This window comes from Argopecten irradians, chromosome 5 (genome assembly GCF_041381155.1).
Source record: "Argopecten irradians isolate NY chromosome 5, Ai_NY, whole genome shotgun sequence".
Taxonomy (NCBI): domain Eukaryota; kingdom Metazoa; phylum Mollusca; class Bivalvia; order Pectinida; family Pectinidae; genus Argopecten; species Argopecten irradians.
Window position 1 is genome coordinate 19,707,362 of NC_091138.1, and position 26,067 is coordinate 19,733,428.

Consider the following 26,067-nt stretch of genomic DNA (forward strand, 5'->3'; position numbering starts at 1 on the left):
CCTGTTTTCACGGAAGCTACCGATATGTGACGAGTGCTCACGGACCAGAAATCATCGATTGTTTACAAACATGGAAGCAAGAGTGCTCGTTGCACTTTGCTTACTGTGTGTGTTTACTTCCATTTCCGCAACTAAATATGAAGCCAACTGGGATTCAATAGACTCAAGGCCTTTACCGAGCTGGTTTGATGAAGCGAAAGTAGGAATTTTCTTGCACTGGGGAGTTTTCTCGGTGCCAGCGACTGCTGAATCCCCATGGTTCTGGTACTGGTGGAAAACCAACACACCTTTGTTTGTAAAATTCATGAAAGATTTCTACCCTCCAAACTTCACTTATGCTGATTTTGCTCCTCAATTCCATGCTGCCTTTTACAACCCTGACCAGTGGGCAGACATTTTTGAAGCAGCTGGAGCAAGGTACAAAAATGTATTTAAAAAGCAATTAATAATTTGACTACCCTGCCCGTTAAATGACATTTTGTTGGGGGCGTATTGTCCCACCCCATCTGAAGTATAAGTAATTATAAGTATACTTAATTTATGAACGCAGGCAAAACCATTGTCATTTTAAATATTGATGTGAATTGCATGATAACTTAATATTCACTCCTTCTCTGTTCTTGTTCAGTTCTACTGTGTGAAAAAAAAAAATTACATTTAAAATATACATTTTGACAAAGTACATTTATTGGTCTGAATGCATAAAATTTATCCTCGTATCGTGACATCAGTCTTAGAAAGACACATCATTTTTCTATCCAAGGGTGGACAACGAACTCTTTAAATGTACTCCTCCATTTTGTTTTCTTCTTTCCGTTTCGCTTCGCTTAGCAGCTCCTTTTCATGTTCACGCTGCATTTTTGTTGAATCATTTCTTATTGGGCAGTTGATTACTCCGCTCGACTATTACTGTCCTTAATGTTTCTGAATATTTTCCTTTTTGTTTCCGATGATTGTACATGTCCTAGTTGAGATACAAGAATTGTCCTTCCTTTCGGCTCCATCTTGGTAAACACTGATCTGTTGATTCTGTATTAAGGAAGAAATGAGTATCTGGGCTTATATTTTCTGCATCTTTAAGTTTTAATCACCATGTTGTAAATTAATATGATATTTCTACATGTTTAAAATTTTTAAGGCAATGAAAATAAAAATTAAAAATTAAATACAATACATGTAACATTAGATAAAAAAATATCACTCTAGAATACTACAGTACATCTCATAGATCCACAAATTTTAAGGAAAAAAAATCACAATCAGTTCTAACACTCTAGTCACACAACCACAGTGATCCAATAAAGACATTTGTGAAGATGTCATTTGTTTTACGACGCATTAATTTTGGCCATATTATTTGACATACAGTTTGTTAAATTTATGTTGATAATATATAGCACAAGCATATAAAAATTCTTCCATGTGTTTATGCAATATATTATTGTCACAATCATGTGGTATAGAGTCATATTTATTGTGGTAACAATCATCATCTGTACATATTGACAGTAACTGTTATTGTGGAAAAATAAAACAAAGGTCGTCAGAAGTGTAATAGGTTCTTCTGCTACCATAGTACAGTACATGTACTGTAGAACAAATGGGAATTCTGAAATGACAATTTCTTGTATCATAAACCTGACTTAGAGCTATCAGATTAATGTAAATGTATTGAAACAGAAGATGACAGTATAAAAGATTAAAGTAATTATTATTTATGAATTCTTATCACTTGTTGCAGGTACATTGTTCTTGTTACCAAGCACCATGAAGGCTTTACTCTATGGCCCTCCAAACACTCCTGGAACTGGAATGCTGGTGATGTGGGACCCAAGCGAGATCTCCTAGGTACAATTACATTACTTATGGCATTTCATTTGATCATCATTACTATTTTATGGTCTGGTGACATATAAAAACCATGCACAAATTTGTTTACTATTGTAGACTGATTTAAATTTTATCAGTCACCTGCCAATTTAAGCAATGTTGTTTTCAGGTTGTATTACATTAAAATCAAATCTACGGTAGTACCCTCCAACAGCTTAGACTATAAATCAATTATCATTATGAAACATTAAGTCAGTATTTAACATGCATGTATTTCTCAGTTTTTTAAGATAATTTTAAGTTAAAAGAACAATCACCTTAATGGTTTAATTTGGAACTGCTTGTTCAATTTGATTTGAAGACCTGGCATTTGACATAGTGTTTTAGTGTTTGGCTTGTTTATAAATGGCAATCTGATTAAAATACAGATCCTTATAACCACTCCATTCAAAAGAGCATCTGACAACATCCCATCAGGGGTCATGTTCAGATGACCTTTATACAACCTGTTCATCAGATCAAATGCATTTTCTACACCTTGCTTCATCAATCGAAAAAGCCATTTGGTCCCAGTATACATATACAATTAGCTTTGCTGCGCTCTTTGGGGGAGATGACTATGGACATGAAAACAATTCTGACAACTTTTTGAATCAGTTTCGTCCCCAGACAAGATTCTGGTAGCAGCTTTTGATTGGCCATTTCCAAAGGTCACCTGACCCCTAATGGGATGTTGTCAGATTCTCTTATAAAACATAGTGACAACAATGATCTGTAATTTAATCAGATTAATTTAAATGATTTTCTGACAATGGTTAAAATGAACACTGTTCCAGTATATACTTGTCTCTACAACAGGTGATTTGGCTGTGGCCGTAAGGAAAAAGAAGAATATGAGATTTGGAGTGTACCATTCATTGTTTGAGTTCTACAATCCTGAATTTCTCCAAGACCAAGCCAACCATTTCAAAACTCAAGATTTTGTTTGGGTAAGTATACTTCTAAATTATTAAAGCTATATATAATGGTAATTATATTACAGCCCAGGAGGGGTGGATAGAAAAAAATGTGATTATCTCCCCTTTCACATATTTTTGGAGGTAGTGATGAAGAAAATTTGCGCAAGTCATGGAAATTACCAGCAACAAAACCTGATTTTCTCAGTATCACATTGAATGGCATAATATATCCCTTCATTTGATAAGAAAAGGAACAATGTATTATCATTTCCCTCCCATGTTGTTTAGCAGAATATACCACAGATATCCGAAGGAAGAAAAGGATAAAGCATTGTTATCTTCTCTTTGAACTCTCATAGATGAAACATAAGAATACCACTTTTCCTATCGTATTTGATAAAGACTGAAAAAAACCTGTTCTGGTAATTAGAAATTAAAGTATAATTATATGATTATCTTTGAATTAATAAATGATCAAACACAATTTAATACCTCCCCTGTTTTCATTAATTGAGGAATAACAGTGTCTTATTATTGTAATTAGTTTCACATATTGTGTCGGAGAATAATTAAAGGATGAACGTTTTTGCTTTAATTAAGGTATTCATTTGAAAGAACTGAAGAATTGAAATATAAAACATAATTCCATTATAATTACATGTCATTGCAGAAGATTGAGAAGATTGAAAAAATAATTAATAAATACTATTAGAAGAAAGAAAAAACTTAAATGTACTGCAGGTATGATATTAAGATTGATTAAGGAATTTATAAAAGCTTTAAACTTGTTTTCCCCAATTCCCAAATATTCTATGTTTTGTATGTATGTATTATATATACTGTATATATATGAATAAATGCTGTTTAAACTAAACTTGATTACCTCCCTTTGATAGAGTAAGACCATGCCAGAGCTGTTTGAGTTGGTCAACAACTACCACCCAGAGGTCATTTGGTCTGATGGACATTGGATGGCACAAGATGTGTACTGGAACTCAACAAATTTTCTGGCCTGGCTGTACAATGAAAGGTACACCAATGGAAAACTAAAGCTCAATGCTCCGATGAAATGATTTAAAAAATGTGGCTTATTAAATATTATTGAAAATTTCTAAATTTACCATTTTCTCTCGTTCTGAAAGAAAACCCTTTGGGTATATATATCACCACAACTGAAGATGTAATTAAAAATTCCACCTACCAGTATTTGGTCTTGTAAATGATACTACATTATACATTACATCACTTGGATAAATCCTAAATGTTGCAAATGTACATGTATTATACACACAAATTCAGTTTAAATGACAACATTAGATACAGTGTTGTTTAACTTAAAATATCCTGTTAACACATATCTTTTGTTTTTTATTCCAAGGTGTATTTTTTATTCCAACACTGTCTTACAAAAACATTGATTGACAATCAATGCAATTCCATTGAGTTCAAGGTAGCTACTGGTAGTCCAATGGAAAGGTCCAATCAGATCTAGGGACCAAATTTCACTTTAGACATTAGGACACAATATTTCATTTGAGTTCTTCAGTAAATCTCATTTCTTTTTCATGTTAAGCCCTGTCAAAGATTCTGTGGTGGTAAACGACCGATGGGGAATTGGTACTGACTGTCATCATGGTGGATACTGGAACTGTAAGGACCGGTATAACCCAGGTAGGTCATAATCCAACCCGCTATCTAGTAATCAAGCATCCTCTATACTCCAGGGATTACTATTACTGTGTAATATCCACCGCAGGCCTTAGCTGCAATATTGTAGCTTAAAAGACTTTTAGACAGATAATGGTGTCGTCTTTAGAGCTACAATAGGTGCCTATTACTGCTAATAAAGCAAAGTAATGGTTATTTAAACCGTTATTTTAAATGTTTGTATGCATTTTATCGTATTGTTTTTATCTTTTACCTCCTAGGCAATAAAACTGAACCATATAAAATATCGAATTCTCAACGAGACATTTTGTTTTACATATACACATATGCAGGCCTTTCTGAAGAGAATTTATACAGCAAGTCTACAAAGTATAAATTTGAAGTTTTGTGAGCGGTATGGTAGATATTAAGAATGGTAGTTATGTTTGTTTTTGACAAAAAATAATATGTAAATGCTTGTATACGCACAAAATAATTGGAAACCTACAAAAAAGTATTGAAAATTGTGCCCGAGTGATTTTCGGAGGCACTGCTCCACTAGGACACATAGGGACCAATTCGCACCCGGTCGAAAGGTGTAGAAGGCCGGGTACGTATATTCGTTCTATGCAGGCCTATGTCATAGTAAAGCTGAAGGCTACGACAACCGATTAGAAGGTTGTTTGGTCCTTTAATGTGCTGTACAACAAATAACCAAATAATGGTGATCCAGGTGTGAATATAATGACATTAAGAGTAACCCCTAGTAAATCGATGATGATAATTAAAGATGCTCCACCGCTGACAAATGGTATTTTTTCACTATCAAAAATATGAGCAGACGATTTAGTATTTTTCTTCAGTTAAAAAAGTTACTTACTTTACACCATTACCACCATTGAAAAGTTTAAGCTTCTAATTTTACTTTAAGTTAAAAATATAAAAAATAATTAATTGCATCCCGAAAAAATTCCGTGGCACTATATCTTATATAGAATGAAGTAATGATTGCGTATGCAACAAAGGCGAAATGAATTATTTTATATTAATTTTTGTGTTAATTAGGCATATATATACACGATTAAACACCAATTATTGTTCAAATGATGGATATCTTTTATGCTCCGTCGGCGGTGGAGCATCTTTAAGCAGAAATGTCTTTATAATGTATGGTTTAACTATGGTTATTTGGTTGATACATGGTCACGTAATAGTCAATATTCATGGTCTTTCTACAAAATTTCTGTCTTTATAAACATCAAGTTGATGTCACACTGCCCCTCATCAAGATGTCCTTGATAACAATTCTGGTAAATATGTAGTTCATGTTAACGGTAATGTCTATTAACATCATAGCTCATATTACAGGCAGACTGCTACCACATAAATGGGAGAATGCTATGACACTCGACAAAAAGTGCTGGGGTATCCGTCGTGAGATCATGTCCGGTGACATATACAGCCTTCTTGAGATTGTAACAGAGCTTGCTCAGACTGTCAGGTTGGTCTTTAAAAAATATCTCTTCTGATTAGATTATAATGCACTTTTACATGCTTTTCTAATCAATAAACAATTGCTATAATATGGTTCTGTCTTGATATCAAGATATAATGATCATAGATTTCCAGTCACTTTGAAACTAGCTTAAAGATGCTCTACCGCTGACAAATGGTACTTTTTCACTATCAAAAACAGGAGCAGGCGATTTAGTATTTTTCTTCAGTTACAAAAGTTACTCACTTTACACCATTATCACCATTGAAAAGTTTGAGTCAGTAAAAATGGTGTTAACATATCCAGTACAATTTCTTATGAAATAGAAAAATAAAATCTCCCATCAAAATTGCTCTGTATGCGAAGAAATTAATATATATTATAGGAATCCTAATACGTCTTCCCGACCGGCTATCAGTGCAGTTCACTCTTAACGCATATCCACGCAGCCTCGTTTTCAAAGAGTTAGGCGAATTTATATTTAGAACTGTGCTAAATTTACACGGGGCTTCCCCATAATTTCAATGGTCAAAACTGGACACCGTAAGCAGAACTTGACCATCATTATGGTATACAAGGCCAAAGAACGTATTTAGACTGGTTTCCTTTGCCCGACTATTCGCTCTAAAGATATGAAAAATGATTAATTGCATCCCGAAAAAATTCCGCGGCACTATATCCTATATGGAATGAAGTACTGATTGCACATGCACCAAAGGTGAAGTAAATTATTTTATATAATTTTTGTGTTAATTGGGCAAATATATGATACACGATTAAACACCAATTATTGTTCAAAGTTCAAATGATATATCATTTATGCTCTGTCGACGGTGGAGCATCTTTAAAGAAAAGAAAACTAAATTACACTGTACAATATGCTGGTGTTTTATGTCGGAATATTGTGATTTATTTTACTCCCTTCTATGAAGATGGATGGTACAAGAGAATCACCCTGTGTTGATTCCAACTTCGCACGCGATACCGGATGTCAGTGTTAGATTTCGCCGTGATTTAGTGAGACCAACCTTTCAAAAACATATATACTATGATATACTTGTCAGTGATAATCTACTATAAATTAACAACAGTGACATTATACAGTGCTAAACACATTGGTTTTGTGTAAACTTCAAGCGGATTACCATAGAAACTCTTGCATCTGATCAACTTTGGAAACTTACGGAACAATACAATACAAATCAAGTTTATATAGTCAATAAAAGAAAGTGACGAAACGGATAACTTTTAGTACTTGCCACATTTACAGCGTTATTTAGGAGAATATATATAATTTATTTCACATCATCCTAGGTCCTAAGTGTACGTTGCACTATCGCTTACTAACTTACTGTGTCCACAGGCCGCATTTACTGCAGTTCTAATAAATATTTATAAACTTACACAGCCTTGCGTAAGAGAAACGGAATAAAAAACATTATAAAATATTAGTCTAAATGTCTGAGTTCTTGATCTAATATACATCAGAAGAAAGGCGTTCAAGCATGGCACAGGTAATAAAAGTCACCACGTGCACAGAGACTGGGTAGTGTTCTAGCGGATGACTATTTTGAACAGCGAAACAAGTCTATCATACCAATATGATAATAAACACACTTCTATGTAACAAAGAACACACTTAACAAAGTTCAGAGTAATTTTACATTTAAAGTTCTGATGAAGTAAAGGAAAGTAAACCATCTCCTTGCAATAGTCCTAAGGATAATGAGTGAAGTGCTATGTACACCTGTTACATAGGATGATTTCATACTGGAAATTAAGGTTAGGAAGCAGTTAGCGAGCACTTAATGTCTAACAGACATATTCTAGTTTTTATTATTATTATTATTTTGGTTACTATGGTAACAGTTCAGTAATTATTTTTGCCTGATTTACTATTTTCACTGACCAGATTACCAGATCACTAACACCATCTTTATCCTATCTGTAGCTGTGGAGGTAATCTGCTGATGAATGTCCCACCAACAGCAGACGGACTCATTCTACCCCTGTTTGAGGAGAGACTGAGGCAGTTTGGAGCTTGGATGAAAACCAACGGCGAGGCCATTTACGCTTCAAAACCCTGGCACACGCAAAAGGATACAATCACCAAAGATGTCTGGTAAATATAAAAGAGCAAAAGGAATTCATATTTACCTTTAATCAGGGATGACAGGTCAGAAAATCAAATACAAAGTCAAAACTTTAATGTTTTAGATGTGTAGATATTATCTTTACTAATGTATGCATATCACATATTTGATCGTAATTTGATTGTAATTTTTGTATGGTGTCTTCCATCAAGTTTCATGTTAGTCATTCTCTGATTTGATGACTGAAATGGAATGTATCAGAAAACATAAAATTGTTGCTAACAAAGGAATTTGGATTTTACTGTCAAAGTGGCAAGAGTACCTGACTGTCATGTTTTTGATATTTCAATATTCCTTTGCCCTAAGACTTATATGAACCTTGACAGAGAGCAACGTATACTATGTTATAACCATGGAATGTTGTAAATGTGTTCACTATAACCATGTTTTACTGTACTAAGGTATTGGTATAGAAAATATATCTTTAATGTTCCATTGATGTTTATCTCTACTTACTAGGTACACGACACAGAGGACTGTTAACGCCACTGATGTGTATGCAATCGTTCTGTCTTGGCCAAAGAACAACATCCTTCAGTTATCTGCCCCTATTCCTATGGCAACCACAGAAATCCAGATGCTTGGTTACGATGGTGGTAACTTCAAGTTCACAACAGATGTCAACAACACCCTGAACATTGTGTTCCCTGATATTCCATTCCTACATCTGCCATCCACTGATGCCTGGGTCCTCAAAATGATCAACCTGAAAAATCAGTTTGTGTCTCCTGACTTCGAACGTGTGGTGACACCACAGGACCTTGTGCCGATAAATTTGGGAAATCCTCCAAGAAACTAAAAATCTCTAAAACAGTATTTCTTACTTCTTAACCAGTATTAGTAATACAAAATGTACAGGGTTTCTGGAGTAACTTATACATTCCATTGGAAATATCATGCAAGTCATGTCATTTGAATGTCCTCAGTCATATTTGTTATTTTAAACTCTAGGTTTTTGAGTTGAGATTTATTACAAATCACTCAAAGTAAAGATTCAATTCTGAATGCAAAAATTAAAATGTCATCTGAAATACTCAGAATATCAAAAGAATTACACTGCTCGTTGGTATAGTGGTTAATGTATCTGAATTTCTACAACTAGCACTCTACCTTCTGGACCATTGCTAATCTAAAACCTATATGGAACAGATCTGAGCCGGTAATGGTGGCAGCACGAAATATGGTATTAAGTTTTCCTCTTTCAACAAAACATCAAATTAAATGACTACAACTGTTTATCAGGATGTAAAATGATGACTTTAATGTCCATTCAGTTGCAGTCCAGGTACTGACAGTATGTCAGTGATTTTTATCCCTCGCCCAACGAAGTTGGCGGGGGATATACAAATGGGTTCCGGAGCATAACTCTAAAATCAGTAGAAGTATTTCCACGAAACTTCATACACACATTGGTCTTATGGTCTAGTAGTGCCTTTTGCTAATTTTAAGTTTTCATTGTCTGCATTTTTTCCATAACCATGGAAACATTGCTGAAAATATCATATTTTGTACCAGGTTCGTTTCCGGAGCATAACTCTAAAAACAGAATAGATATTTCCACGAAACTTCATAGACACATTGGTCTTATGGTCTAGTAGTGCCTTTTGCTATTTTAAGGTTTTCACTTTTTGTACCTTTTTCTGTAACCATGGAAACATTGCTGAAAATGGCAGATTTTTGTGCAAGAATCGTTTCCGGAGCACAACTCTAAAACCAGCAGAGATATTTCCATGAAACTTCATAGACACATTGTTCTTATGGTCTAGTAGTGCCTTTTGCTATTTTTAGGTTTTCATTTTTTGCACTTTTTCCGTAACCATGGAAACATTGCTGAAAATATCATATTTTTGTACCAGGTTCGTTTCCGCAGCATAACTGGAAAACCGGTTGAAATATATGCACGGAACTCCATAGGCACATTAGTCTTATGGTCTAGTAGTGCCTTTTGCTATTTTAAGGTTTTCACTTCATGTACTTTTTTCTGTAATCATGGAAACATTGCTGAAAATGGCAGATTTTTGCGTAAGAATCTTTTCCGGAGCACAACTCTAAAACCAGCAGAGATATTTCCATGAAACTTCATAGACACATTGTTCTTATGGTCTAGTAGTGCCTTTTGCTATTTTTAGGTTTTCACTTTTTGTGCTTTTTTCTGTAACCATAGAAACATTGCTGAAAATATCATATTTTTGTAGCAGGTTCATTTCCGGAGCATAACTCTAAAACCAGCAGAGATATTTCCACGAAACTTCATAGACACACTCTTTTTATGGTCTAGTAGTACCTTTTGCTATTTTTAGGTTTTCATTTTTTGCACTTTTTCCGTTACCATGGAAACATTGCTGAAAATATCATGGTAAATGTTACTTTGCAATACTCCACCCATCTTTGTGTATATAGTCTAATATAAATGTCAAGGCTGTATACCTGATTCAACAATTGCAGCCCCGCTCTACTTGAATTATACACCACCTTTCTTTAGCTCAACTTCCTTTTTCCTGGGTTTTTTTTATACACATAAGTCTCCACAATCAAACTTACTTCAGCTTTGATATCTCCATTGGCGGGGGATCTGAATGACTATGTCCTTGTTCTACTAGCACTCAGGTTGATTTCCACATCCAAATCCTGCCACATTCCTAGTACCCCATAATTGACCCTGATGGTCAATATGACAATATGCAAATTCACCAGATGGTATAGTTAAGGTTTTGACTGTACAGAACATTTTTCATTCATTTGCTAGACCATACATATCATTATGTATATATAGAGATGTTCATACCATGATCAATTTGTAAGTAGTGAAGAGATTTTGTATGTTTGTTATACTAACCATTGTCACTGTGATACTGTATATTCCTTATATAAATCATTGAAAATTTTGTCTTTCTATTTCCTGATGGTTTTAAACAATACTGAGTATAAAAATAAAAAATGTTCTTATTGCATCAAATATTAATCTGTGACAAGAACAGTATCGCTATTTATAGATATATTGTAATCTGCTATTGAGACAGACAAGTTCAATACTGTATGACTTCTTCATTTCTCCATTTTGTCCGTTTGTTGGTGTTGTTTTCCTCCATCTTTGACAATTCCTGAATAGGAAGGAAGTACATGTTAGTTTATTTTTCTTTTTCTTTTTCTTTCCTTTTTCAAAGACATTGTGTGAACATGACTTACCTTTAATGTAAGAAGTACTATAATTTTTAGACCAAACAATCTTGATCACTGAAATGTAATTTATTGAAATCCTTTGTTGTTGACTTATATTTTATATACCTTTAACACATGCAATATACATAAGTCTATATTTTCAGAAAAACAAAGTTTAACTCCTTATTGGTTTTCTATGTATATGTACATTCTCATACATTCCGGTTCTTTGCTTTTGTATTGTCTTTTTATATTTTTTTAATATTAAAGAATATGAAATATTTTGAAGACTACCTTGATTGAATTTTTGTGTGTTAAATGAAGATCGATGATACACATTATAAGGTTGTTTTATGCCTTATCAATCCACAGGCTGGAGATTGGTTCTAACAACTGCTTTGTTACCTGAACCACGATGTTAAACTTAATATCATAGCTTCTGGCGAGAATAACTTTTGTCGAAAAAATATTTGGGTCTCGCATGATGGTGTTTCTGACGTCAACACTTGATTATGACGTCAACAATTTAGCGTATACAAAAGTTCCTCGCCTGTCAACAGTCAAACTATTGACTACTCTCTAATTTCTGAAGATTTTTATGATTGTAGCGATCAATTCAATGAGTCAAGTTACAATATTATATATTGTATTTTATGAAGTATAGCCAGTTATTTCGCAGGAATGATATATATATATATGTATATATAATGATATTTTTCGTGATCTCATAAGTCATTGCTATATGATCATGGAATATTTATCTGCAAAATATTGAAAAATTGCTTAATCTACCTATCTAACTGAAATCAGGAAAATTTTGACTGACATAAGTAACTGGTTATACAGTATTGATCCTTGAAAAGTCAGAAATCTTATTTAAATAAAATTAGATTCTCTTCATGCATGCTAATGGTCAGATTTCAGCAGTGTCAACCAATTCATGGAAAGTTGACAGTTTGACACCACACATTTGATTTATTTGATTGATTTAAACATATTTTTATTGTTCAACATAACAACAGGGATAAGGCACAAGTTATCTCAACTTAGAAATGCCTTCTCCCAGAATTACATTATATATATATATACAGATCTACAATAATACCACACACTTCTCCAGTGTTGACTCTCAGTCTGATTTTACTTTGAACCAGAGGTGGTAGGCGAGTTCCTTTGACTCAGAAATAAAGATTTGAAAGAATGGCCAATACACATGTCCTTATCATTCAGTACATATGTATCTTTATTTCTGAGTCACAGGAACTTGCCTTCCGTCTGCACTTTGAACCATTGTCTATCTGTAGAGAAATTGTTTCTAAACTACTTATTGCATTAAAATGAAACTTGGCAGCAATGCTGGTGACCATGTGAAGGAGTGCATGCAAATTTTCTTGCTGAAATTTTGATTGCCATGGAAACCAAGTCAGTATTACTGTATATACTGTATACTGTTGTACTGTAGTTTTCTAAAATGGACATTAATTCTTTGCTTTATGGATCATTTGGTTGCCATGGTCTCGCATGATGCGATATAAGTTAGCCACTGGCTTACAGTTCTAGTTACTTAATATTACAACATATTCAATCAACTTGAATTTAATCTCAATCATTGTTAATGCAGAATGAAAATATGAATGGTTTCTTTATTCTATTTTTTATTTATTTTAAATTGATTTGTGGATTGTTTTGCAATATCCAGTGACTGGTTTACATTTGGTCCCATTTTTCTGTGCCCTGGCCCTAATTCTCGAAACAAAAATGCAGACTTCATTCAAAACTTCAGTTTTTCTCTTTATGTAACTTATGTTAGTTTGTCTCAAAAACTCGGGACTGGGACCACAAATTGAATCAAATACAGTATATTCGGAAGACAATACAACATTTAGTCTGTATAAGATATTTTTATTCTAAAAAATAAAAAATAAAAAAAAAAATGAAAAATAAAATTGGTATCTTTCCTATAGAATTTAATTTGAAGCATTGAAATATCACATAAATATTATTGTTCTACAAATAGAAATACACATATAAGTTCATATCTTAAAGATGCTCCACTGCTGAAAAATAGTTTTTTTGTGTTCATCAAAAACAGGAGCAGATGATTTAATAGTACTTTTCTTCAATTACAAAAGTCAAAGCATCTTTAAAATACATGTTTTGACATCCATATACAGCTTATTATGATCATGCTTTAGATAATGAGATTTGTTTATAAGAATTTTGTACCAGTCAGTGCTAGTATCATTTATTTTAACCATCAATAATATACATGTATATACTGGTATACAAATTTTCAATGAGCTATAAACATGGCCTATTAATCAGTGCTGATTAACTTGTATGTTAGAGCATTAATAACCATTGGTACTTGATATGTATAAAACTTATATTTTGGAATGTTTAAGTATTGAAAGTACTTAAATAGAATAATGAATGCATGATTATACATTTATATATATTATTGCACAAAAGCAAAACAAGAAACACAACAAAAACAAAAAAAAACAATTAATCAATTAATGAGTACAGTTACATCTGTCTATTATATTAGAGTATATACTAAGGTTCTACATGTAAAGGCACACATGATAGTCAAGACGGATTATCGAGGGTCCACTGTATTAGGAATATCACTTTCTGTATCCTGAAGGTGAGATTCCAGGTGGTTACATTTGGTGTTCTATTTTAGTCTAGGAATAGAATGGAAATAAGGTTATTAGGGCACGGAAAGAGATTCTCTAAAAATATCTAGGTGACCTTGTCCATGACATCGACCAACGAACCATAACTCAAGCAATGTATTGGTTAACTGAAATCTGGATGAAACTGAGCTGACTTATGAATATGCTAAGCACAAGCAAGGATTTTTTAAACAAAACATGGAGACATTTTCAATGGTTGTCTAAATGACAATGGTGACCTTGTCTTCAGAGTTGGCACCCACCGACATTACATTATAAAAATTGTAATCACCCACCGACATTACATTATAAAAATGGTAATCAAAGAAACTACATATTAATGAGATTGCAAGTAAATACAACAACTAAAAGAATAATAAAGACAAAATTACTAAAAAAATTTGTGTAACAAAATAAAAATAAATTCAGATTAGTAGGTTTAAAAATTGAATACATGTACATGTACTGGGACCCAACCAGTAGTCATGATGGAACAGTAGTTGTGATTGTGTGCATATTCTACTGTGCGTCAAGATTTACGAATGTCTGGAGTTGCTGACGAATACTTTGTGATGGTGTTGTTTTGTTAATATGGAAATAATGTGTATCCTTAGATGTAAACAATTAAATTTTCCTAAATCACGACTACTGTTCCTTGACGACTACTGGTAGGGTCCCAGTACAGTACCAAAATTAGTTTCCTGTCATTAGACATGTAAAATGTTGTACAGATTTGAACATAACAAATGAAATTGTATATATACAGTGTGTGAATAGGATAATGAACTTAATGGATTTAATGAACCCTGTCATCCTATTGGATAGAATGTATTGATCAGGTAATAATTAGTCAGGTGTAAGTATATTACCCGTCATTGACACTTCTAAATCAACATTAAGGTAAACATATCAACATGGATTCGTGTAAAAAAGCCTCCACTCTGACCACATTCCGGAGTCAGAAGTAATAGTATCACAGAAAGTCTACCATGTCTATGGGCTTGACGAAGGCATCTTTGGTAGGTTTATGGTTGTGGGGTACATGCTGGTTTTCCAGGTTGGTCATCTTGAGGACCCACGCATCGTAGGATGGCATTTGGGTGACCGGAATGTTTGGGAATATGATCTCGGTTGTATTATTTAGTCCTGGAAAAAATTTGAATGGTGAATCATATCCGAGCATTTCAATGACTGTGCTTGGTCCAGTGACAGGAGCTCCAAGGGTCTGTACATTGTATTCTGGCCACTTCAGAATGATGGCATACACAGATGTTCCATTGGCATCTTTCTTGGAGGTATACCTAATGAAATATTTAATACTTGTTAACCAGGTATTCAAAACAATTTCCTTAAATACTTGAAATATTTACCAGATAACTGAACAAAAACTTGTTTCAAACATCACTGAATATTTGATTCAAATTTTTATCCAAAATTCATTTTTATTTGAATTTGATTGGTCATAATGGTCCTGCTAGGTTTTGATGGGGAATGATAATGTAAGACTACTAGTTGTAATTCACAGTAAATGATTTTTATCAAAATGGTGTGAATGGCAGTGACTTATAAATGATTACATTTTAATTCCCTCTATTATACTGATTAACAGAAGGCCATCAAGATAACATACAAAAGATTCAATCGCTCCTTTGTCACTTAATACCACAGTAAATAAATAGCATGATAGACACAAGAATATGTACCAGACAGTTTTGTCGAATGTGTCACTCTGTGTGTGCCAGGGTTTGGATTTGTAAATGGCTTCCCCATTGACCTTCATCCAAGCTCCAAACTGTCGTAGCCTCTGTTCAAAAATTGGGATGATCCGTCCATCAGCTGAAGGGCCGACATTCATAAGAAGGTTACCACCACAGCTGTAAGATTAATTACAGTCTTATTTGAATAGATTTGTCTCTGAATGTTGTAACCAACCCACACCGTATGAACCTGTGGTACTTAAAAGATTGAGGAAATGGTTTTGTATTAATTTTTAGCTCACCTGGCCCCCCGGGTGAAACTAAGCATGGGATAGCACACATAATGCAATGACAGCATACTTATAGGGTGGGGATTCAAAATTTTACAAATGATGGGGCTGACCCCCTTGGGGCCTGAGGGGCAGGCCAAAAGGGGTCAATTTGGCTATTTCCATATAAACAACTTCTCCTCTGATACTATAAGCATGGGATAGCACCCATAATGCAATGGTGGCATCCTTATAGGGTAGGGATTCAAAATTGTACAAATGATGGGGCTGACCCCCTGAGGGCCTGAGGGGCGGGGTCAAAAGGGGTCAATTTGGCTGTTACCATATTAACAACTTCTCTGCAACTAAGCATGGGATAGCACTCATAATGCAATGGTGGCATCCTTGTATGGTGGGGATTCAAAATTGTAAAAATGATTGGGCTGACCCCCTGGGGCCTTAGGTGTGGGACCAAAAAGGTTAATTAGGCTACTATTTTCATATAAATTACTTCCTCTCTGAAACTATATGCATTGGATAGCATATTCGTATGGTATCAATAGCATCATTATATGGTTGAGATTCAGAATTAAACAAATCATGGGGTCAATTTGTCTTTTTGATTTTTGAATCACCTACTAAATTACAGAATTACTAAAAAAAACACAGGTGGGCGATACAGGTTCTCTGGGCCTCTTGTTATCATTTATTCATGACATATCAATCATTAAACTGAAGAAACACGCAACTAATTAGATACCATTTTAAAGATTAAAAAGAAAATATGTAACAAGTGATTGTGATTCAATGGTTAATTTAGTGTTTCTATGTTATGTCAAATAATTTCCCTCGTCATCAAAGAAAATAAGGTAGGGGATATGAGAGGCTGATAAAAGATAAGTAGATAAAATGGAATTCCCACCTAACAAGAGACCAACAACACACCCCTGGCCTACCTCACAGTCTCGGCCATCACAGAGACCAACAACACACACCTGGCCGACCTCACAGTCTCGGCCATCACACAGACCAACAACACACCCCTGGCCTACCTCACAGTCTCTGCCATCACACAGACCAACAACACACCCCTGGCCTACCTCACAGTCTCGGCCATCACAGAGACCAACAAAACACCCCTGGTCTACCTCACAGTCTCTGCCATCACACAGACCAACAACACATCCCTGGCCTACCTCACAGTCTCAGCCATCACACAGACCAACAACACACCCCTGGCCTACCTCACAGTCTCAGCCATCACTCAGACCAACAACACATCCCTGGCCTACCTCACAGTCTCTGCCATAACACAGACCAACAACACACCCCTGGCCTACCTCACAGTCTCGGCCATCACAGAGACCAACAACACACCCCTGGTCTACCTCACAGTCTCTGCCATCACACAGACCAACAAAACACCCCTGGCCTACCTCACAGTCTCAGCCATAACCCAGACCAACAACACACCCCTGGCCTACCTCACAGTCTCTGCCAAAACACAGACAACAACAACACACCCCTGGCCTACCTCACAGTCTAGGCCATCACAGAGACCAACAACACACCCCTAGCCTACCTCACAGTCTCGGCCATCACACAGACCAACAACACACCCCTGGTCTACCTCACAGTCTCGTCTATCACAGAGACCAACAACACACAATCCTGGCCTACCTCACAGTCTCGGCCATCACAGAGACCAACAACACACTCCTGGCCTACCTCACAGTCTCTGCCATCACAGAGACCAACAACACACCCCTGGCCTACCTCACAGTCTCGGCCATCACAGAGACCAACAACACACCCCTGGCCTACCTCACAGTCTCGGCCATCACAGAGACCAACAACACACCCCTGGCCTACCTCACAGTCTCGGCCATCACAGAGACCAACAACACACCCCTGGCCTACCTCACAGTCTCTGCCATCACAGAGACCAACAACACACCCCTGGCCTACCTCACAGTCTCGGCCATCACAGAGACCAACAACACACCCCTGGCCTACCTCACAGTCTCGGCCATCACAGAGACCAACAACACACCCCTGGCCTACCTCACAGTCTCGCCATCACAGAGACCAACAACACACCCCTGGCCTACCTCACAGTCTCTGCCATCACACAGACCAACAACACACCCCTGGCCTACCTCACAGTCTCGTCTATCACAGAGACCAACAACACACCCCTAGCCTACCTCACAGTCTCGGCCATCACAGAGACCAACAACATGCCCCTGGCTTACCTCACAGTCTCGGCCATCACAGAGACCAACAACACACCCCTGGTCTACCTCACAGTCTTGGCCATCACACAGACCAACAACACACCCCTGGCCTACCTCACAGTCTCGGCCATCACAGAGACCAACAACACACCCCTGGCCTACCTCACAGTCTCTGCCATCACAGAGACCAACAACACACCCCTGGCCTACCTCACAGTCTCAGCCATCACACAGACCAACAACACACCCCTGGCCCTACCTCACAGTCTCAGCCATCACACAGACCAACAACACACCCCTGGCCTATACTACCTCACAGTCTCGGCCATCACAGAGACCAACAACACACCCCTGGCTTACCTCACAGTCTCTGCCATCACACAGACCAACAACACACCCCTGGCCTACCTCACAGTCTTGGCCATCACACAGACCAACAACACACCCCTGGCCTACCTCACAGTCTCTGCCATCACAGAGACCAACAACACACCCCTGGTCTACCTCACAGTCTCAGCCATCACACAGACCAACAACACACCCCTGGCCTACCTCACAGTCTCGGCCATCACAGAGACCAACAACACACCCCTGGCCTACCTCACAGTCTCTGCCATCACACAGACCAACAACACACCCCTGGCCTACCTCACAGTCTCGGACATCACAGAGACCAACAACATGCCCCTGGCCTACATCACAGTATCGGCCATCACAGAGACCAACAACACACCCCTGGTCTACCTCACAGTCTCGGCCATCACAGAGATCAACAACACAACCCTGGCCTACCTCACAGTCTCGGCCATCACACAGACCAACAACACACCCCTGGCCTACCTCACAGTCTTGCTAATCACAGAGTCCAACAACACACCCCTGGCCTACCTCACAGTCTCTGCCATCACACAGACCAACAACACACCCCTGGCCTACCTCACAGTCTTGCCAATCACAGAGACCAACAACACACCCCTGGCCTACCTCACAGTCTTGCCAATCACAGAGACCAACAACACACCCCTGGCCTACCTACCTCACAGTCTCGCCAACCACAGAGACCAACAACACACCCCTGGCCTACCTCACAGTCTCGGCCATCACAGAGACCAACAACACACCCCTGGCCTACCTCACAGTCTCTGCCATCACACAGACCAACAACACACCCCTGGCCTACCTCACAGTCTCGTCTATCACAGAGACCAACAACACACCCCTAGCCTACCTCACAGTCTCGGCCATCACAGAGACCAACAACATGCCCCTGGCTTACCTCACAGTCTCGGCCATCACAGAGACCAACAACACACCCCTGGCCTACCTCACAGTCTTTGCCATCACACAGACCAACAACACATCCCTGGCCTACCTCACGGTCTCAGCCATCACAGTTATAAGTTCGTTGACAGATCGGCAATCCTCAGCGGTTACATCACGGCGATGAGTCCACGCTCTCTTGTCCACTGTCATACAGTTCTCCCATTTCGGTGTGAACAGTTTTCCTGTTTATAGAACAAGCAAATAAAACATTCTTTGAAAATTCTCAAGAAAACGAAATGCTTCAGCACATATCTGACAGAAATACAGGTGAAAATTCAGAATTTTTTTTTTTTTTAATACAGGTAAATGCATACATAAAGAAATGCCCAAAAAGGCAACCTGGATGAGGAATGAATTAACATTGAGTATTTCAATATTATAATTTCATTTATCCAGTGAAGTTTATTTATGTGATCTCAATATCTTAAGGAAGACTAGCAGTAACTGTCCTAAGCACTATGATATCAGCTCTTCACTTGTGGTCAGAATAGTCCAAGAATTATCAACTGAGCTTTTACCACAATTTGTGCTTTGAATTTATTCATATGTTCTAGGTTATAATAAGCAACAAGATACTAAATTTCTACCATCACCAGTATCAGAAGGTAAATACATGATGGTTGGGAATGTAAAATTATTTTACAACAAATGATCACAAGGTTATATTAACATTACACTAATCATTCTGGGAATCAAATCAAAATGTAACCTGGGGTAGTAACATAGTCATGATCTTTGACCTTTTTAGCGTCTATTTCCAAAATCTAACACCAGTCCCCTAGGTAAAAATTATATACCAATACACCATTAGACCACTCAACTACCAGACACAGTAGCCGACATGCTAAATAATAAATTTCCTCACCTGGGTTGAACCTGTCATTGCAGTTCCAAAATCCTCCATGGCGACATCTGGTGTTATTTCCCCAGCGATCATTTGTCACTACAGTATCTTTAACAGGACTGTTGAACCAAACAAGGGGCAGTCATCAGCACATGGAAATCTTTTGATCAATGTTCAAATAATGATGTGTCATTTTTTACCTAGGAAACTATACCATATATTGGTCCATGTAAAAGCTGATAATCCAAAACTTTGGTTTGTTAAAATTGAATCATGGATGGGTCATTAGCAGTATGTGTAACATATATATTTAGTGAGGAAATATTATAGGGCCCGAGAAGAGTTTGATACAGCAAATTAATCCATCGAAACTTGGATCATAGTTCAACATACCTCTATGTACATGATTTAATAAATAATCCATTGAAATAAGTTTAATTCACGAAACAGGTTTCTTGAAGAAGTTATCATCATTTAGTACAATACAGTGAAAACTGTCTAAAAAGAAAACCACAGGGACACAACAAAAATGTTCTTTCAAAAATGTTCTTTATAGACAAATGTCCTTTACACAGAGGTCAAATATAAAGTAAATTGTATCAGACGTAATTAATGAGTTTGCCTTTATATACAACTTACAGGTGTCATTATATAGAGGTGCCCTTTATAACAAGCTGTAAAGTAATTTAACAGCTTATACTCTCATGTCCTGAGTCAAGCTTAGACAAAATTCATAAATCTTGAAATGAAATTAAAAAATGTTACAGGCAGAAACTAATTAGTATATAAACCTTTCATTGTAGAGCCAAGCAACAAACTCTGTAGAGTTCCAGTAGGTATCTGGGGCCTCCCAGTCACCGTCCGACCATATCACATCAGGTTTGTAGTTGTTGACAAGTTCATACAGTTCAGGCATTGTTTTTTGCTAAAGAAAGAGATAACAGCGATAGTTTATCCAAATCTATTTATTCTAATACTCTACTCCATAACGACAATTTAACACTTATGTAAATGTTTTCTTTAGTTGATATGAAAATATGAGGCACAGACAATGAAATAGATGTCAGTGACCTACTTTTGGCATCTATAATTTACAAGGTTTCAATTAGTTGAATTACCTGGACCATATGACCTACTAACATTTACTATAATAAGTATTTATCAGTCAGTGACCTACTTTTTGAACAAGACACTTCAAGGTCATGGAGAAAAAAGCACCTTCCCACTAGATTTCCACCCCTATCTTCCTTACCTTAAAGGGACAATTAAGTGAGGCTTATTCTGTTACATAACCCAAAGCAAAATATGGCATAAACCTATTGTTAATTCTATATTTCTTATGAAACTTGTAAACATAAATTATTGAAAAAATCCACAACATTGTGAAGTATTTCGACTGTAACTGCTGGAATTTCAATTCATATTATTAGCAATACCGTACTCATACCAGAGCCAATGTTACATACTGGTAAGTTAAACAAATACGATACATAACCACCAAGGAGTTGATAAAATGTTTTTTTGTAGACAGGAGCATATACATATTAAATATGGTAAACACACTACTGCAAAAGCGATTTGAGTTGTTCTAGACAGAAGTTGCTTAACTCCACTAGAAAGGGTCAGAGTTTGACAAACAAGATGTATGACCACAATGTGAAATGGCAGACAGCGATTGGCTTTGAACATTTCACACACATTTCACCACAGTGGGCTTTTCTGGCATATCACATTTAAAATAAACAAATCTCACTTTCATTGCAACTGGTTTATTTTCGATATATATGTGCAAATTTTAATGTACTCTTAGACAGTCTGAATTGTCCCTATAACAGTTGGTGAACCTGTATGGATTTGTAAAAATGCTATCGCCAACTTACCCTTACAAAGTCCTGAGTCTTGTAATTATTACTCTTGTCAGCAAGATATAGAGGGTTAAAGAATTCAAATAGAGAGTGATAGACTCCAAAGTGCATATCCTTCTTCTTCTTAATTGCAGTGGCCAACTCAGCTAGTGGAAGTAATAACAAAAATTACATTAGCTTCTCTTACTTATTGTGCTATAGCACTATCTCTTATATATTTTATTACATAATTTTATTTTTAGAAGTATAGGGATACTTTGTTTTGTTTATAATATTGTCCTTAAACATAATGGGACTCATTCACGTACCATGTGATAATTTTTACCATGTGATAACATTTGTGCGAGACTATTGTTTCTATTGGTGATAGAATTATGTCAAAAGATGATTTTCGGCGCTAATGTCAGTGGGAAGATTACAAAGAATAACGTTCCATCACTACTGTAGATATACTAGTCCCGCACAAACGTTATCGGGTACCATGTGGTACGCGAATATAATGAGTCTCATTGATTAAGAGGATTATGATTTTTCTCACAGAGACAAAAAATCTTGATGCGATCATGAATATGAATTTGACCAGAAATTTACCTAAATCTCACATGAAAAAAAAATCTACTTTTTTTTTCTTTAGTTGAATTTTCTTTTCAACAGAAAAGGAAGTAAATAATTTCCATACAGTGTGTATGATTTCATTTTGTTCTTTCTGGATTTTTTTTTAGTCAGCCAATACTTACCCACAAGATCTCTTCCTGGTCCCACATCACCAGCATTCCAATTCCAGGAGTACTTTGATGGCCAAAGAGTAAAGCCTTCATGGTGTTTTGTGACCAGAACCACGTACCTGTACAAAAGCAATATTAAATCAGTTCACAGAAACAATTAAACAACTAAGCTTAGGCCTAATAAATCCTAATAAAAGGTAGCTACTGTTGTAGCCGAAAAGATATCACCTTCTGACAGACTTTTCCAGAAGGTGATATCTTTTCCGCTACAACAGTAGCTAAATAAAAGGTTACTTTGGTTTCATGAATGATACAGTACAGATGTAGATTACATCATTTATTAGGAATTTATTTATTAGGAAAATTAATGGATGCAGGCTGGAATTAACCCTCTCTATCCATATCCTATACGCACATAAAAATAAATGATTGATTTCCATTTTATCAATATCAAACATCACATACTTCTCCAGAATACATTTTGAACTCTATCAAGTTACAATACATTAAATATTGATCAGGTTGGGCACAACCCTGCATATGGGTAACAGTTACCCATTTGAGTAACAATAACCTGTTTGAGTAATAAATAAGTTACCCAAATGAGGAATACTGAGTAAGAAAAATGCATGCATGAAGTTGTTTTAAACTTTTTTTTATCAAAAAAAAGGCGTAATAATTTTGACTTGGCACCATTACTAACATAACATAGTACATTATCAATCAAAATGGGACAAACTTCACTGTCTCAATTTTGGTAAAAGTCACAAAATAAACCACCTCCATGGTGCTAAAAATAGAACACAGGTAAAACTCATTCAACCATGACATTTGCACTGAATATCCCTGATAGCTATACACTGTAGTCAATGGAGAGCACCTAAATTGTCATCCTACAACAAAGTTAGACAACAGAACTTGATATTTCACCCTCAGAAACATAGTCTTTGATCAGTTGTAAGTCATTCTAAAAATTACGACGCTCTTTTTATATTAATTTTTAAAACAACATTATACGTTTTCTTTTCACATAATTACACAATTGGGTAACTTATTGATTACTGCAAACAGGTAACTGTTTCTCAAATGGGTAACTGTTACCCATATGAAGGGTTGTGTCCAACCTGTTGATAAGAGCTCTTAGGGACCTGTATATTTTTAGTATTTTTACTACTTACTTTGCTCCGGAGGCTTCAAAAATATCTGCCCATCCATCAGGATTGTAAAACGATGCATGGAAAAGTGGTCCAAAATCAGCAAACGTGAAATCTGGTCCGTAGTTATCATGGACGAATTTCACGTAGTCTGGATAATTGTTCTTGAAAAAGTAAACAAACCATGCCGACTTGTACGCAGGAACAGAGAACAGTCCCCAATGTAGGAAGATACCAATCTTTGACTCGTCATACCATGCCGGCAACGGTCGAGAGTCCAGGGATTTCCAGTCAGGTGTGTACTTGACTGATTGAATGCATGCTGTAGATAAAAATAATGTAAAGAGCAGAAGCGCCGTTGTCACCCCCATATTGTTTACATCGGTTTACAATCACGAGACTCTTTCAGACGCAATCTCACCAACAATGAAATCAATGCTTGAAGCAAAGCACGTAAACTTTTAACGTTAGCTCGGTAGCACTAAAATGCAGAGTGGAGGCGGATAACCGGATTTTATATAACAAAAAATATTTTTCTTGTATTTTGTTTTTCGCTACTTCAATTAGATTTAATGTATACGAATATCTCAGATTAATTTTTTTTTGAAATCCAGGGCTTCCAAATCACATCAGGTTTTTAATCATTCTCATAGGCCTACTTTCCAGAACACAATTTAGTCCAAAATTTATTAGAAAATAATAGCATTGTTAAAAATTTAGCTATCTTTGTTCACAAGGCTAATGAAGTTAGAAATTCAATATTATTTGATAATTGATATATTTGTTATGTGCATCCTTTCGCTGATTTCTTTTTTTTTTTTTTTTTTTTTTTGATTTATATATATATATATATAGTGTACATCCTTTTTCCAGAAAAGTCTGTTTACCATTGTCATGTCTGTATTTGTTTTGCACAAAGGCTTTTTAGCCTATTTGCTAAATGAAATAAAGATTCTATTAGGACCTGCAGGGACCTGTGTTTTTACTACTTCTGTTGCCTCCAGTTTTACCACGAGGTTCAAGGGGTGGACATTACCACAGGAGTTTGACGTTCTGTCAACAATATACATATAAATACATATAAGTATAAATATATGAAAAAATACCCCTATATTCAATATAAAAACAGTATTTAGGGTTTTTTTTCATATATTGTAATAGGGAGGGTTTTCCACAAGAGACCCGGAGGGGCGATCCGACTGTAGCTCCCGTTATATGTATAAGTCCCAAATCGTGATCGTATAGTATTTTTAGTATACAACAGAGTCCACAGTCGTCACAAATCCTCTCCGGATCCCGTTTCCTCCACAGGTTACAGGCCTGTATCTCAACAGGTTCGATCTCTAGGATGTAGCGGAAGCACTGACACTAATCCAATAACTCAACTAGGTAAATACAGGTACAAACAACTATTTATTATATAAAGACAAGTAATACAGAATTGACAAAGAATATATTTACAATAGTGCCTGATGTAGACAACTTACAGTAAGAGACATAAGTATACAATTATCCTATATGAAGCAAAACCCTAATTATATAGCTACAGAACAACAAGACCACGTGTTCCCAAACACAGTCCAACAACACCTAACGGGAGACAACCGACCTACCAAATGTTCCCAACTCTAAGAGACATAACTAACTGCGTAAATAGGTTTCCTATGGATGTCTAAGCCCTAAGCCCCTGACGATCCCCTACTACACTGTGCGAACTAGGTTTCCTATGGATGTCTAAGCCCTAAGCCCCTGACAATCCCCTAGAACGACACAAACCCTTGTTAGTCATGTAGCTCTAAGTATAAACCCAAATGGTAGTTCAGAGACCCCGCAAGTGTTGCACTGTTGACAGTGCACGGCGTGGTTCTGTCCCTAACCCATTCTCCCTAGTCAAGACCCAAAGCTTCCTTAAAAGCAGCCCCTTTTATAACGACACATCAACCCAGTACCCCAAAGTGACCACTGATTGGTCAAAGTCCGGACAGAGCACCATATTTAGGTTAAACCGTTGCTACAACAACCCACCTAC

General features: G+C 36.4%; 2 protein-coding genes across 2 annotated transcripts; one reads left to right on the top strand and one right to left on the bottom strand.

The window, feature by feature from the left end:
• Positions 1–25: 25 nt before the first annotated feature.
• LOC138323142 (tissue alpha-L-fucosidase-like) lies at positions 26–11,531 on the top strand. The gene is made up of 8 exons (XM_069267538.1): positions 26–417; positions 1,742–1,848; positions 2,689–2,819; positions 3,686–3,819; positions 4,363–4,460; positions 5,805–5,937; positions 7,883–8,053; positions 8,544–11,531. The coding sequence occupies exons 1-8, from the start codon at positions 71–73 to the stop codon at positions 8,881–8,883; spliced, it is 1,461 nt and encodes a 486-aa protein (XP_069123639.1). The 5' UTR covers positions 26–70; the 3' UTR covers positions 8,884–11,531.
• A 2,688-nt stretch (positions 11,532–14,219) lies between these two features.
• Positions 14,220–24,452, bottom strand: LOC138323143 (alpha-L-fucosidase-like). The gene is made up of 8 exons (XM_069267539.1): positions 24,063–24,452; positions 22,897–23,003; positions 22,175–22,305; positions 21,086–21,219; positions 20,316–20,413; positions 19,500–19,632; positions 15,628–15,798; positions 14,220–15,225 (listed from the first exon to the last, which is right to left on the bottom strand). Exons 1-8 carry the CDS (start codon positions 24,407–24,409, stop codon positions 14,898–14,900), a joined length of 1,449 nt encoding a protein of 482 aa, XP_069123640.1. The 5' UTR covers positions 24,410–24,452; the 3' UTR covers positions 14,220–14,897.
• Positions 24,453–26,067: the final 1,615 nt, after the last annotated feature.